This window comes from Styela clava, chromosome 9 (assembly GCF_964204865.1).
Source record: "Styela clava chromosome 9, kaStyClav1.hap1.2, whole genome shotgun sequence".
Lineage (NCBI taxonomy): Eukaryota > Metazoa > Chordata > Ascidiacea > Stolidobranchia > Styelidae > Styela > Styela clava.
In genome coordinates this window covers 3,810,599-3,826,723 of record NC_135258.1, presented here as the reverse complement: position 1 = coordinate 3,826,723, position 16,125 = coordinate 3,810,599, and the positions used below count along the sequence as shown (strand labels likewise).

At 37.4% G+C, this 16,125-nt stretch overlaps 1 protein-coding gene across 1 annotated transcript; it reads right to left on the bottom strand.

Annotated features, from left to right (window-relative positions):
* Window positions 1-9,449: 9,449 nt before the first annotated feature.
* LOC120339803 (vacuolar protein sorting-associated protein 26C-like) lies at window positions 9,450-16,001 on the bottom strand. The gene is made up of 6 exons (XM_039408009.2): window positions 15,681-16,001; window positions 14,048-14,238; window positions 12,722-12,824; window positions 12,053-12,205; window positions 11,468-11,645; window positions 9,450-10,426 (listed from the first exon to the last, which is right to left on the bottom strand). Exons 1-6 carry the CDS (start codon window positions 15,735-15,737, stop codon window positions 10,218-10,220), a joined length of 891 nt encoding a protein of 296 aa, XP_039263943.2. The 5' UTR covers window positions 15,738-16,001; the 3' UTR covers window positions 9,450-10,217.
* Between the last annotated feature and the right edge of the window lie 124 nt (window positions 16,002-16,125).

Below are 16,125 nucleotides of genomic sequence, written 5' to 3'. Positions count from 1 at the left end.
CCGAACTCGTAATATAACTAAAATAGGGAAAATAGGAATAAACTTATGCCCTAAACCTAACCTGGTACACAATTCGCTGAAGATCTCAGTATCTTATCGATGAGTTCATTTTTCAAGTACCATGACGTAATTTCATTAACTACCTTCGCCATTAGAAGACAATAAAGTTCCGACCTTGAAGTTCAATCTATGTTCTTGTATACTATCAAGGGCTCTTCTACATCTGTTGCCTTGATGTGAGATTTTGTCATTTTTTATTTAGGTTATCTGATCATTGACTTGATATTAAAAAACCTACCATTACGGGAAGGCTCTTAGGGTTTAACATTGTGTCTGTCCTGCCCACGGAATTCCATATTTCTTGTGTAGGAAAAAGCATTTTTCTGTATCATAAATAGCAATTTTTCATAGATTGAGACGTAGACTAGTAAAAACGCACGTTTCCGACCTGCTGCCACGGTCTAACCTACAAATTCCCCCCCCCCCCTCTCTTTTGCAGATTCCTGGCTACGCTCCTGTTTGCTTGTTCTCTCTATATTCCTATTTCGAAACTATCGATTATCTCCACAATGCATACAAATTCTGTTATTGTTCGTTTTTCATGAAGGGGTAATTAGTTAATGATACGCGCAATTTTCACTCTGACTGCGAAAAATAAATCCCGAACTTGAAAGTCAATGTCTCAAGGACACTTAGACATCTGTTGCGTTGATTAAGCTTCTCTGATCATTGACTTGATATTAAGAAACCGACTACTACGGGAAGTGCTCTCAGGGTGTTACAAGGTTTCTGTCCTGCACTTCTATCAATTTCTGTCTTAAAATGTTTGTGTTGATAATGAAAAAATCTGAGCATTTCGAAAAGTGGTCTTAGACTATAAGAAAAATGATAAAACTTTCGTTTTTTGGAATTCACGTTTTAAAATCCGTTTCCCCCAGACAAGAATTGTTTCAAGTCAGGTGTCAATCGCTATCTACTGATATACGTACAATAAAAATGAATCTTCCTATAGGGCGACGTAAAATTTTGTCGCTTTCGATTGAGCCTTTGATCACGGACTTCACGTTAATAAGTAGCCGACCAATAGAAGAAGCCTACTCTTTGGGTGTAGCGAAATGTCACGATTCAATTAAAACTCTAATTTTTAATTAGAATTGGTTTATATCTATCTACTCACGAACGAACAAGTTCCGCCCTCCTCCCGAACCCAATACAGTAGAAATTATTGAAAACGTTTATAACGATATAATACGATTAATTATTACATAATTGATTGCTCTCCTTCGGGCAATGACAGCTCCACACTTTCGGGATTAATATCTAATATTACATATATAGAAATCAAATATAACCTAAAGGTAACAACCTAAAGAAAACTAGAACCTGAAACAAAATAAAAACTTATCGAAAAAGAAACGAGAATATCGGTCAGAGACCGAAGACTTATCGATTGAAAGTTAGGGGATACCCCAAAACAGCGCTCTTACTCCATACTGACACCTTGTGTTCAATCACTAATTAGTCAATAACTCGCTAATTATACGACATAATTCGCCCAAAACCAATAGGCTTTAGGTCCAAGATATGATGAAGGCACATGCAAAATCTGGAGCAGATTCAATCTCGCTTTCGTGAGAAATCGCGTGCATCTAACAGACAGACAGACAAATACCTATCAACATACTTATCGATTAAAATCGATAAGTAATAACATGTATAGAAATCAAATATAACCTAAAGGTATCAACCCAATGAAAACTAGAACCTGAAATAAAAACTTATCGAAAAAGTAATAAGTATGACCGTATTTTATTCGTGATCTCATCTGACCTACCTAGCGACCACCTGGTATATAGACGTTCATGGATCTGATTAATTCAAAACAATCAAAATTTAAAAGTACATCCTGATTTCTGAAACGCCGACTCCATACCATCACCACGAGCGATACTGGAAACACCAGATCACCTAAGTCCAAGCTCACTTAAAAAGACCGGTTTCGGTTAGTAAATATCGTTCATCTTTTTTTTCATCGTTGTATAATTCAATGTTAAACTCCCTCATATGTGACGCTTCTCGATAACCATTTCTGGTGTATTGCGTCTGCCTTCACGCTCAAATACATTATTTTTATTTTAAATCACTGTTTGTAAACTTTCGTATTTTCGGTATATGAAAAAAATACTATCGACTGGACATGGCTAACGAGTTGGACGTTCCTGATACAGAGAATTATTTTGCTACTAAATCTCTCACACTAAAACTAAAAACAAAACAATCTGACCCCAAAAGTCAATACGCACTTACGTAAGTTGCTAAGGGGATTTGGAACATTTAAAATCCATCAGATAAAAATGGGTTATTCCATCCCTAGTTCAAGCTTAGAATTGAGTTTAAATCGCAAAGTATAACTTCCCCAAGCTTGGATAGCCATGATGGAAGCCTTATTTATCTATAATTTAGTAAAAATGAGTATAATTAATGTGAATTGTATGTAAATGCCTCTTCGTTTTACAATAGGCATGGCAGAATAAACCCAGACAAACGAAATCAGTGAATAATAATCAAGATAGGAATGCAAACCCGCTATTGCACTTATTATTACATTTGGATAATTAATTAATTAACGACATCCAGTACTCAATACGTATTTGATGCCCATTTTCTAATTCAAATAACAACACTAAAAACGTAAATTTTACCGACTATTTTTAGCATTGTAAAGTATACTCTACCCTTTGTGAAATCATGCCACTTGAAATCCTCTTAAGTCGCTATTAACAAAACCTTAAGTGTGTGTTAGTCTTTGGTGACTCTGTCAACAATCGGTAACAGATTAGCTTTCCTAACTCAAACTGTATATTGTTCTATACATACATCGTATAAAAGTATCCTGATATCGCCCCACCAATTATTTGTAGATCTCCCTTCATTTATGATTCAAGAGTCTTGCTGCACACTAACACAAATATATTTCTATAACGTTTCGTATGACCAAGTTAAGACTTCTCCAGACATACATAGTTCAACTATAGTTAGTTGAACTATGAACAGATATGTAATCTGTTACCATGTGTGGCCCGTGCGTAATTCCGATAAATACAAACTATAGATAGTTGAACTATGTATGTCTGAAGAAGTCTGACCTTGGTCAGACGAAACGTTACAGAAATATATTTGTGTTAGTGTGCAGCAAGACTCTTGAATCACTTGGGATTGTTATCTCTACTCTTGCTACAGCATCCTTGCATTATATGCATACGGATCCACCGGCACAAAAGCATAGAAGAAGGATGAGTAGTTAGTCTCGCAGAAACCAAATCTCTTCCTTTATCTTAGGTTTTGATAAATTAGAAGGCGGAGCAAAACCTCCCAATGAAAGCTGGTTAGAACATTGGTGACGGAGAAATATCAGAATCGCACACATTGCTAAGTTTTTCCAACTCATAACGAAGCATTCAGGTAATTTATCACACATTAGTATTGCTATCATATAACAATTAGTAACAGTTTAGATTACCTAACTCAATCTAAATATAATTCTGTACATATCTCGCGAGGAAAGTATTGTTATGACCCCACCGCTAATTTTCTGATATGGTATCGGCCCATATTCTAACCTACCCCAACGTGAACAAATATAAAAACAATCAAAAAGAAAATATGTCATAAAATTAGTGGCAATGCAATATCAGGTAGTAGACATTTTCAAATGTCGCCTGTCCATGGCACGTTCATTATCAGGAAATGCGCATAATTTGTGGAAGCGTTGGACTAATTTGGCGCACAGTAATGCTGATATGATTTATATTTGCAACCGCGGAAGCAAATACAATACATCGCTGGTAGTATCCTGATATGGTCCCACTGATTTCCCGTATTTTTTGGGATTGGCTATAAGGCGGGACAATAATATAACTTGTTCCAGTATATATACGTCTAATGCCCAATAGTGGGTATTCCCGTAGTGTGTGTTCCGGGTTAGGCCATAATTTTTTTTTCCGATTCATCTTATTTTAGTTTTATCACGTGTTCGGGGACTGTCTGTGTCAGCCCAGTGAATATACCCCCTGCCCATAGGTTTCAGTCTCTTTACACAACTTGATGTAAAGTAGGCGAACAAAATCAGTTACCTCCATATTGGTACACACACTTCTGGAGCGTCCAATAATAAATGGGTCATAGATTGGATAAATTTGGCAATGCGTACTATTAATGCCTCACTATTTATTCTGATCTGTCATCTTACGTTGGGAAAATTAGAACTTTGAGCAAAAAACTCACCTATTCTAGCAGTAGACATGAACAAAAAAAAACAGATTAAAAAATTAGTTATGGAGCAATCCTGTCATTGTCAGGAACTGTAACTGTCTTTACATAAACGCATTATGGACTAAGTTACCATTTAACACGCCCTGATTCATTATTCCACACCTTATGCAACGCGGGTGTAAAATTAACGAATCTTTTGTACGAAGTCCCATTTAAAAAACACCCGCGGCGCTTAAAATAAGAAATTAGTATTTATTCAGTTAGGGTTTGGGTTAGGAATGCAGATTGCGCTCGAAAATCAAATCATTCCTAACCACAACTGGATAACTACTAATTTGTTATTTGACACGTGGCGGGGGTTGATTTTCCCAAATTTCACATTTTTGCATTAGTGGCGTGGGCTTTATACAAAGGATCCGCATTCGTTGGTAAGCTAACCTAACATGAGCTAAACAGAACCGAATACCAACATAATAGAATCTATTGTCATGTATGGCCCGGCGGTAATTCCGATAGATACACATAATTTATGGCGACGTCGGGCCAATCTATAACACATCGGTATTGTTATAGATAATTTACGAGCGACAATTCTATTTTGTTCAAACACAAATTACACAATATATAGAGATTCATGAATCTTGTGTACAAAGCACGTACCCCGACACGTTTTAAAATTACAAATTAGTAATTATCCAGTTTAGGGTTAGGGTTAGAAATTATTTGAAAACACGTATTTCCAGCGCAATCTGCATTCCAAACCCAACTCGAACTGTGTAATTACTCAATTTCTTATTACTTATCGATTTTAATCGGTAAGTATGTTGATAGGTATTTGTCTGTTTGTCTGTCTGTCTGTTAAATGCACGCGATATCTCACGAAAGCGAGATTGAATCTGCTCCAGATTTTGCATGTGCATTCATCATATGTCGGACCAGAAGCCTATTGATTTTGAATGGATTATGTCGTATATTTAGCGAGTTATTAATTAATTAGTGATGGACACAAGATGTCACTATGGAGTGAGAGCGCTGTTTTGGGGGATACCCTAACTTTCGATCGATAAGTCTTCGGTCTCTGACCGATATTCTCGTTTTGAGCATTGGCGGTGGTGCTTTTTTGCGCGAGCTCTGTACAAAAGATCTTAATTCATTACACAGTGGTGTTGTTATAATTTACGAGCGACAATCCTTTTCTGTTGAAAGGAAATATTTCAAAGATTTAAACGGGCTGGAAGGATGTATAATAAATGACACCAAACGCGAGCCGATTTAGATTGTAGATATCAACAATTCCGACTTATTAAAATTCTGGCGCTCCAGAAGTATGTGTACCGATGTGGAGGTAACTGATTTTGTTCGCCTACTTTACATCAAGTTGTTTAAAGAGACTGAAGCCTATGGGCAGGGCAGCCTATGCGAATTTCTCACAGTCGGATTACGTGCACTTACTGAGAAGTACTTGGTAGACCAATCTCTTTTCAAAGATACGAGCAAAAAAATGTAAGTGAAAAGATCTACTTAATCTACGTAGAATAAAGGTGGTGCATAACGCGTCAGTAAATTTCCATTGGCGCCAGACTTGGTCAAGTAGTTATATCCAGTGATTAATTTGTCAATTACATTATTTACGTCACTTTATTTTTATTTTGGTTGCTGATTGGCAATGAGAACAACAAGAAGAACAAGACAAAAGACGGCCGTCTGCCAGAGATTCGATCGAGACTGTTTAGTAAAATCTGCTTGATTCGAATTAGATAACTTAGTATTCTATTCGGATTGCTAAGCTCTGGCATATATTCTGACTTTCCCATGTATTCTGTACTTGCAACTTTGACGAGTAAGAGAGGTTTTGTCAGACTCCTATCGACAATTCAACTACATTTGACTAAATATTTCTTGTATTCTGTTCTTGCATTAGTATATCCAGTATTTAATTATAAAAGAAACATTCAGAAATACAAACGTCACGTAGCGGCTGAAAATACCTTAGTTTTTGAAAACCGATACCGACTTCAAAATACGTCAAAAAGAAATACGTAGTGAAGCCGAATGCTAGATACCCGCCACGACAGCTCTGGCTGCCAGTGAGCTCTCCGACCGATACCCATGATTTTAGAAATATGATTCTCATATATTACCATTACAAAATTTAGCACTCCCGCAGTCTGTGCACCAAGATGGCGCACAACCTGAACATAGTATGGGTTCGTGTACCAGGTTAGGGTCCAGGCTGTGTGTCATCTTGGTGCACATACTTCTGGAGCGCCCATCTTTTTACAGTGTTTTTACGAGTTGATAACTGGTCGTGCAAACTGGTTTACACAATACACGTGCCCGTTGATTTATTACTAATTGGTCACTGTTACGGACGAAAACAAGGAGAAAAAGTGTTTGGGGTTACGGAAACATCGACCACATTGACTTTCCACGTTCTATGCCACGATAAATGTACACTGTGTTCTATTTTTAGGCCCATAAGGGGTTGCGTAAATCCCTGTTTTATCATCAAACTACTACATTTATTCAAAAATAATGACATTTACGCTAATTGCTTTGTCTATTTTTCTTGTTGCATTGCTTGTTTTTGGTGGACGAAACAATAAATCTCTCTCTATACTAAGCATAGGCAAACGTGAAATATTCCTTTCCTCCAAGTAATTTGCTCTGGCACCATGAACAACTGCCATTAATGTATCGCTAATGTACGCTTCTAGCGTGCTTATGACGCCCTACATCAGTGATTTATCGTATTTTATTTGACATCATTGCTTTGAAAAAACTTTATGAAAAGTATTGCTACATGCGACCTAGCCCTCAAAAATACACATTAAAATGAGTTCACTAATTTCAGGACCTAATACTACCAATAACTTAAAACTTAATGATATTTACGTTTTCTGAAGGAGTAGCTCTTAGCGTAACTTCGAAGACAACAGTTTAGCGTCGAAGACGGCATCGGTATCTTTAAATCCCACTTGTGAATATTACGCTACAATACTTCTTTGTTTCAATTGTTTTCACACAATCGAGAACAATTTAAACGTTTCCATAGTTACTCGTTCTGCGGCGGTGGTTTTGAATCAAAATGTTTGTTGCGTTATTGTTTAATGGATGTATGGCGCGCGTTTCAACAATATCGCCTCCTGTTTTAGAAATGATTCTTCAGCGCCACATGTCGGAATTTTTTTAAACTTTGCCAACTCGGACTGGCCAAATTTAAATTATATATTATGCCATTTTAGCGGACCCCTGTCTTTTTTTTCAAAACTGTAAATTGTAACTCGTTTTTCGTTAACCTTTATGCCGCTTCCTGACAAGGCTTCGTATACGCGGCCACCGTAAAGGCTACCATTCCAAAAGAGGTTTGAAAACTTCGCTTATGGATGTTTCCCCGAGAATCGATTTCCTCGTTTCTCTCTCTTTGACGGGATGGTCATCACTGACCAGCCGTGGCACTCTTCACGAATCGCCGCCATTGTTTCCGGTTTTGTGCCATTCTGAGTAACTCAAGCATGCTTATGTCTGCGATGTCCTTCACGTTGTCTGACATTCTTGTTTTTGGTCTCCCACGTCTTCTTTTGCCAGGGGTTTTACCAAAGAGCAAGTCTTTTGTTAGGCCTTCTGTTCTGGCGACATGCCCCAAAAATCGCAATTTCCTGTCATTGATGTTGTCCAGCAGTGTTTGGCACGGTCCAATCTTCTCCATGACCCATTCATTTGTACGTTTGTCCATCCAGCTTACGCGCAGAAGTCTTCGGTAGCACCACAATTCAAAAGCAGCAATTTTCCTTTTGTCGACTTTCTTGAGTACCCAACACTCTGCTCCATATGTTGCTATTGAGAATATCAATGTTCGTAGAAGTTGTTTTTTTGTGCGTTGTGAAATGGATCTGTCTTTCCAAATATTGGTCAGCGCAATCATCGTTGACTTCGCCATTGCAATACGACGTCTTATTTCTTTGGTGTCATCCACTTTGTTTGTAAAAACTGTACCCAGATAGTTGAAATTTTGTACATTTTCAACAGTTTGGTTGTCCACAATTAAGTTTATATCATTTGGTGCCTGTGTTATTTTCATTACCTTTGTTTTGCTGACGTTGAGAAAGAGTCCTGCTGTTTCGCTGGCAGCCTTTACCTTGTTGGTTAAATCTTGTAGTTCCTGCATACTTGGTGCAATCAGGACTACATCATCAGCGTATCTCAAGTTGTTGATTACTCTTCCGCCAATTTGGATTCCTGTTGGGATATGTTCGAGTGCTTCACGCATTACTTGCTCTGCATATATATTAAAAAGGTGGGGTGACAATATGCATCCTTGCCTAACACCCTGGCCAATTTCAAAAAAGTCTGTCATTCCGTGTGTCGTCCTTATTGATGCTTTCTGGGACTTATACAAGTTTCTGATTAAATCGATTATGTGTACAGGGAATCCCATGTCTGCCATGACATTCCAGAGGACTTCCTCGTTTAACTAACAACAATTACAAATCAGCAATAAGTTAACAATGACGCAACAATTGCAATTTATGCCGCCGCTCAGACACAATTTAATCATTTTTGTTTTAGGAGCTTTTGAAAGTAACCCCGGCATCCCTTGCGAAGCAGGGCGCAAAAGCGGTATTTATAAAATATATAATAACAAATAAAAAATCATACTATGGGAAGAGTTGATTAAGGTCGATTTTCCCACATCGTGACGCCAGTCGGCCCAGCGCTTCCAACATTCACGGCTATCGTCGACGGTGACCGTACATTTGAACCCATGTCTATATCCGCGAGTTCAATCTATATGCGGGTGCTAAAACCCATGGGTTGGGGTTAGTATGAGTTCAAACATGAGTAAAACAAAAAAAATTTCATAGGTGCAACAGTATGCAGGTGCAATTGTCGTGGGTTCAAATGTAATGGAACATCTTCGACACGAACATGTTAGATTTGTTCAATCTTTTTTAATGGAACACTAGCCAGTGTGAAGCGCAAATCGCACTCCATCAGTGGCGTATCTACGTAAATGGCACCTACTGCAAAGTAACATGTTTACTCTACACAGGAATATGACACTCTCCTTACTTACAACCCTATTTCGCCTATTAGTTGGCCTCAGGGAGGTACAGTCTACACGTGTACGCAATAGTACATAAAAATCTATCCCCATTCAAAATTATAAACAAAAATTCGTTTACACTGATTTTATTTTAAATATTGCACTTGATACATTACTGCGATAAATCAGTAAAAGAAAATCATAAGTAACCAGAGAAAGCACCAAAACATTTCTCTCAGTCGGACTTGAGCAATAATTGAATCAATTCAACTGACAGTAGATTTTAGTTGAATGCTGCTTAAAAGAATTGGTTGTTTACTAGAAGATGAGAGTTAAAGTCCCAATGTAAATGCGACCCATATTAATACATTTCACTGCTTTTTTTGGAAAGCCCACTATGAAGCGGACTGATTTTGACGCAAAACAGCATTGACTTGACTTGTATCCCCTGGGAGTGTCTCTGTGAGTGAATTTGAGACCAATAAGGGGACTGTCATAATGGAGATGTGTCAAACACCAGACCAGGAATGACCCTGTAATGGGCTTTACTAGAGTCTTTCTGAAGCACATTTTAAAGACTCGCTACAGTAAATTCTGAAATTGTTACAAGCGTGTGAAATTTCCATTGATTAGAATCATCGGACATGTCTTGATTAAAACCATAAGAAAACCCTAATCAAAATAACACTATAAACACCACCAGAATATAAAACGGGGCCATGAGTGTTGCAAGTCTCCGGAATGGTGCCACAAGCTATAAAAGGTTTGGAACCACTGCTGTATAGAATAGTGAATTACAATCACTCAAACAGAAGTAAAGATGACTCATCTCTGAGCAAAGATATGAATGCTCCGTCGATGAAATGTCAAGAACTTGAGGTCTACGCAAACATACTGTTCAAAATCTGGTAAGTTTAATTGGAAATTTCTCCATAATTAATTGATCATCTTCAAAGACCACGACAATGTTCACTTCAAACTCAATTTTGAAGTTAGTTGCCTCTATTGTAGGGCAAGCAAATAACCGGGGGAACACCATGTAGATTGGTATGGTAAGACCGTGGCAAACGTCACCAGTGCCAATTTCTATGTTCTGGATCTCGGTAGCTGCAATAAATAAAGAAATTGTGTATTAGTTTATTAAATATAAGTTCATTTCGACTCTGTCAATCAGGGTTTCTCAACCTTAGCTTTTGGCCTCTCAAGGGAGTCGTTTCCTGGAGGCCACAAACAAAATGGCGCTTCAGAAGTATGTGTACCAATATGGCAGTAACTAACCGAACTCGTAATGGAACTAAAATAAGGAAAATCAGACTAAAATTATAGCTTAACCCTAACCTGGTACACATACTATGGGAGTACCCAATGTCTTCACTGGACAGCCATTCTTTTTAACTGTAATGCAATAATTCTTTTATTTTGTTTGTTGGCCTTTCATTATTAAACATACTGCATAAAATAACTGATGGCAGGGCATGAAAAACTACAAACTTTAATTGAAGTAGTAGAAGTGTAGGGCTGCATATGTTGAGTCTTCAAAAGGGGCTCACAAAGAAGTTGCCACTGCTATGATCAGTGTAACAGGTTATAAAATTATTGATAAAACAAACAAATACAACTAATTACAGAATCAAGGAAGTAAACGAAATCTTAAGTAAGGCTCAAAGCGTACAAATTTGAATAAATCCTTCCGCTGAGGTAAATAGCCTTGTACGCACCAAAAAGGGTGCTTCAAAAGTATGAGCACCTATATGAAGGTAACTAGTTTTGTTCGCCTATTTCATCAAGTTGTGTGAAGGGACTGAAACCAATGGACAGGGGGTATATTCACTTGGCTAACACAGACAGTCCCCAAACATGTAATAGAAATAAAATAAGGAAAATTGGAATAAAATGATGGCCTAACCCTAACCTGGTACACCTGCTACGGGAGTACTGCAGAAAGTGTATAAACACGCAAAATAATAATTATTTTTAAACCTTCTTGTGAAAATCCCTCTGCAGAGCCCACAGGTTGCACTCTGTTGAAGTTGGCAGAACCCCTACTTGAAAACCAATGATGTAGCATGACATTCTAGGTCATCTTTCCTATTCTCCAGTCATATATAGACACCGAACCCTGAATGACAATTCAAATAAGTAAATTACCTTCTTGAGAAAATCCCTCTGCAGAGCCCACAGTCTCCACTCTTAGAAGTTGCAATTCAATTGATCTGATAACAGCTTCTGATCTTTCGACAACTATTTCTCCTGTGAACGGCTTCGTGATGCAGCACATAGAACTATCTAGCTTTCCTCTGACTGTGAAACGTGGGACTTTAGTTTTCTGTGGAAATTAAAAAAACTGAATAATTAGAAATAAGAAAGAAAAAGTATAAAATTTTGGGATTTGGAATACTATGGGGGAAAATTATGTGCAAGAGTATTGCTGAACTCCTTGCTGCCGTGGGGCAGTTAATTATGTGTGAGAAGATTGCTAGACTCCTCGCTGTCATAGGGTAGTTCACGTAACCGCTGGTCGATTACGGCATTCTCCAGCATCAAGTCCATGCTTCTGAAAACAAATAACTGGCTAACTAATGCCATACCCGACATGGACTGGTAATCAAACGAGAGGCCGTCGTTGGTCATATGATTAAGCCGCCTTATCGGTTCTACTCTCCTTCCAGATAAATATGTAAATCCTACTTCACACTCAAAACATTCCACAACAGGAAATCAGAATATTCTTACATCTTTGATATTCTGTAGTGATCCCGGTGTTATAGTGAACGACAGAGGCTTCGTAATTGCGTTCTCTCCTGTTTTATATTCCAGTAATATTTCACATTCTTTCGACAAGTCTTTGTTTAGAAGAGGCCGCTTCATATTGCATTGAATCTTGTACTGGAAAAATAAAACAGTTTCAATTCCGTAGTACAGCTGTTCCCAAACCTTATGCCCCCTGCGCACTGCAAACATGAGTGATTTTAGTTAGCATAAATTAGTATTAGAAGGCATAAAGTACACATTAAATATCACCAAATGGAGTTTTATTTGAAGGCAGCAATTTTTTTTGTGCAAGTGCAGCTTGAGCTTTTTTCCTGATAATTTGACTAAAAGTTTGGGAACCACTTGAGCTGTAGCCTCAGGTAAAAGATTCCAGTTTATGGGACAAAAAATTTATACTTGTTTACAACATGAATAGGCAGGCAGGCTACTGGTTTACCAAGGTTCCACATATGGATAAGTAGTGTTATCGACTTTCCTTCCCCCTCAACGATGCAAACAAAATTCTACCTGTATATTTACATACACTCCATGATAAGTCAGGTACCATGCACGAGACTGTGATTCGTAATATGATTTTTTGGCCTTTTTCGCTTTCTCTCCCCCTGTACAAATATAAAAACCATATCCTACCTGTATGTTCACATACACTCCATGGTAGGTCTCATAAAGAACTTTATTTCCTTTTGCTTGCAATGGGAATTCAAATGCAATTTCCATTCTTCCAGGCATAAACCTGACAAAATATGGAAAAACAATTATAGTTAAATATTAGTAAAAATAGAGTGCCACCTTATATTATTGGAATTAGGACTGGAGTTGTAATGTCTACAGATACATTTTAAGATTACATTCCCAAAGTAAACTTGACTAGTCTACTAAGGCAGCACTTTCAAAGGGTGCTATAGGTACTTAGTACAGTGAATACCAAGCAAAATTCCTACCCATCAATGGCAAAATTCCCCCATAGTGAAGAATTTCTTCCTAGTTAAAAAACGATGATAATTTGTGTACTGATCCTAGCTATTGGGTAGCCCATGATATTTATAAGACCAGTGGTCTCTGATCTTTATTGACGCATTCCGGCCTTAAACCTATTTTATAAGCTCCTTATTCCCCCCCCCCATGCATAAACTTTATTTGCATCTGCTATTTGATCTTACACGAGAAGTTTTCTTGCGATTCACACAACTTGTACACTTGCTTTTGTACATTTTCAGTAGTTTATAATTTATGTAAACATGCATTACGCTTATACTAATGAGTAAAAGATATTAGTAATACTTTGAACAGTAAAGTAAAGAAAGTAAAATTCTTCCCCAAAGGCATTTAAATCCGCATTCCGGCCTTAAACCTATTTTATAAGCTCCTTATTCCCCCCCCCCCCCCATGCATAAACTTTATTTGCATCTGCTATTCGATCTTACACGAAAAGTTTTCTTGCGGTTCACACAACTTGTACACTTGCTTTTGTATATTTTTAGTAGTTTATAATTTATGCATACATGCATTACGCTTATACTAATGAGTAAAAGATATTAGTAATACTTCGAACAGTAAAGTAAAGAAAGTAAAATTCTTCCCCAAAGGCATTTAAATCCCTCTTTGGGAGGAATTCCACATAGGTTAGGAAACGACGCTTTAGCCCAGGGGTGCCCAACCGATGCTCCCGAAGTATGAGAACCAAGATGGCGGACATCGGAACGTAACATGGGTGACAGGTTAGGGTTAGGCGATAATTTTTTTCCAATTTTCTTTATTTTAGTCCTATTATCACTTGGAAGACTAGCCAAGAGCCTCCCGTAGTATTTATACCTAAAATTATGGCCTAACCCTAACCTAGTACACATATTACATTCCAATGTCTGCCATCTTGGTTCGCATACTTCGGGAGCCCCTATTCTTGACTGAACTTATATCACAGAGAACATCTGCATAAAATACAGTAAAAACACATACTTTCCCGGTTTTGCAATTTCCAATGTATGTGAAAATACATTCAACGGTTTCACTGAGCTATACATCGCCTCCAATCTTCCGACACTTTTCGAACTTAGTGTAAGAGTTGCGACACCTTCAACGAACATCATGATACCTTGATGGGGAAGAGAATCTTTAGATTGAACAATGACTACACCAGAGACAGTCTCCTGTTAAAATAGTGAATTTCTTTTTTGATTTTTATTTCCATGAGGTAGAATTATGGGCTACGAAAAACAATTTTTTTGGTCCCATGGGTCGGGCCGGCAATGTGCTGTTTTTATCCAATTATTGCTGTATTGGGTACATTGGGATATTACAGATTAAATTCATATTAGCTGTTATTTTACTGATATTGTGGTATTTCAGTACCGGTATTTTACTGTGATATTTGACTATATTTACTGCCTGACTGTGCTATTTTGCTGTTTAATGATTTGTTTGTGTTATTTGATATGGACCATAATGTTGTACGGTAACACAGCAATAACTAACTAAAGACAGAGAAACACACAGAACTGAAGCAGCCTATTGTAACTATATTTAGATTTTTAGTTATAACCAAACAAAGATACAGCATACAAATTACAAGGCAACACAAACAAACATACGGCTGTACGGTACCATGCGAAAACACTTCGATTCCAGGCGTCGTCGGATGCGGACTTTCTGCTTGTAAAGACTAGAAAATGCTACGCACTGTATGTTTCGGTATTCTGGTATTTGTATCACGTTATATCTACATGAACAAAGCCCATCCACCGGAATTAAATAAGTTATTGGATAAAAGGTTGGATTTAAAGTTAAATGGTGGACGATCTGTTACGAGTATATTGCAAGGTTTAGATCCTTTTAAGAATCTAGTTGTGGATGATGGAACAGAGCACAGAAAAGATGGGACCACTGCACCTGTTGGAATGGTGGTCGTTCGTGGAAATTCGATATTAATAATGTTGGAAGCATTGGAACGGAGACAAAGATTTTAAATTGACCTAATCGAAAACGACAGAAGAAGCCGATAACCCAATTCATGATTTGTCAGTTTGTGCATAGACTGCTATGGAACATTCAATCTATTTACCGAGCTTGTTTTTTTAGTAAAAATTTTTTTTCGCTGTGTTATTTTTGCAATGAAATTGAACTACAGCATCACCATTTTAAGTCAGCGAGTGTTTTTTATTCCATAGTTTTGTAGGAATAGCACAGTTGTGTTACAGATACACGTCTCACATTTTACTGTTTTAAGTTTAATTTAAAAAGTATTGCCCGATTTTATATTGTGTTATTTTGACTGTTTTTGGTGGATGGGCACGTACTTGTACGTTTTTAACTTTTTCATTAAGTTATCGTATGCCCGTCTTCTAGGTCCTGTGTATTTTGTTTGTTGTTGTTTTGTGTTTTGTTTCTATCACAGTGAACAAATAAAATTGATTGATTGAAAAATCAGAACAGTGTGCAAAAGTTCAGTTCACTGGTTCAGAACGTGCTGATACTGGTACCGGTACGATAGCGGTTCCGTACACGTTCCTATTCACTGACTTACGGTACCGTACCGGTACCGAATAAAAAAAAACAATGATTCAGATATTTATTTTAATGTTTTTAAACATACCCCTTGGTGATAAATCTTGGAAAGTCTTTTAAGCTTGATATCCAACGACGCAGCCATAGTCCGACTTCCACAAAACCCAAGAATTACACGATTCAAAACAGCAAATCCTTGCTTAAAATTGCAAAACAAAACCCGGAATGACTAGCAAAACCAGATGCTTGGCTGAAGTAACTGGAGTCGAATCGGTTTTGGGTGAAGTATCTGTCGGATTTTCATCACGATTTCAAGTTGTAATATTACTATTTGGAATACAGTTATGTAAGCATCGTATCTTAAAATTAAAATGTTTTATTTGTTGTTTATCGTCAAAATCAGAATTGCGAGTTGGTCGAGTAATTGTTTAATAATGATTGTCCTTGTAACTCATCTACTAAGATAACCATAGATTCGAACTCGTTTTTGTTGTCTTATGCCTAGTTTTCATTTAGATCTTTAAACTACACAA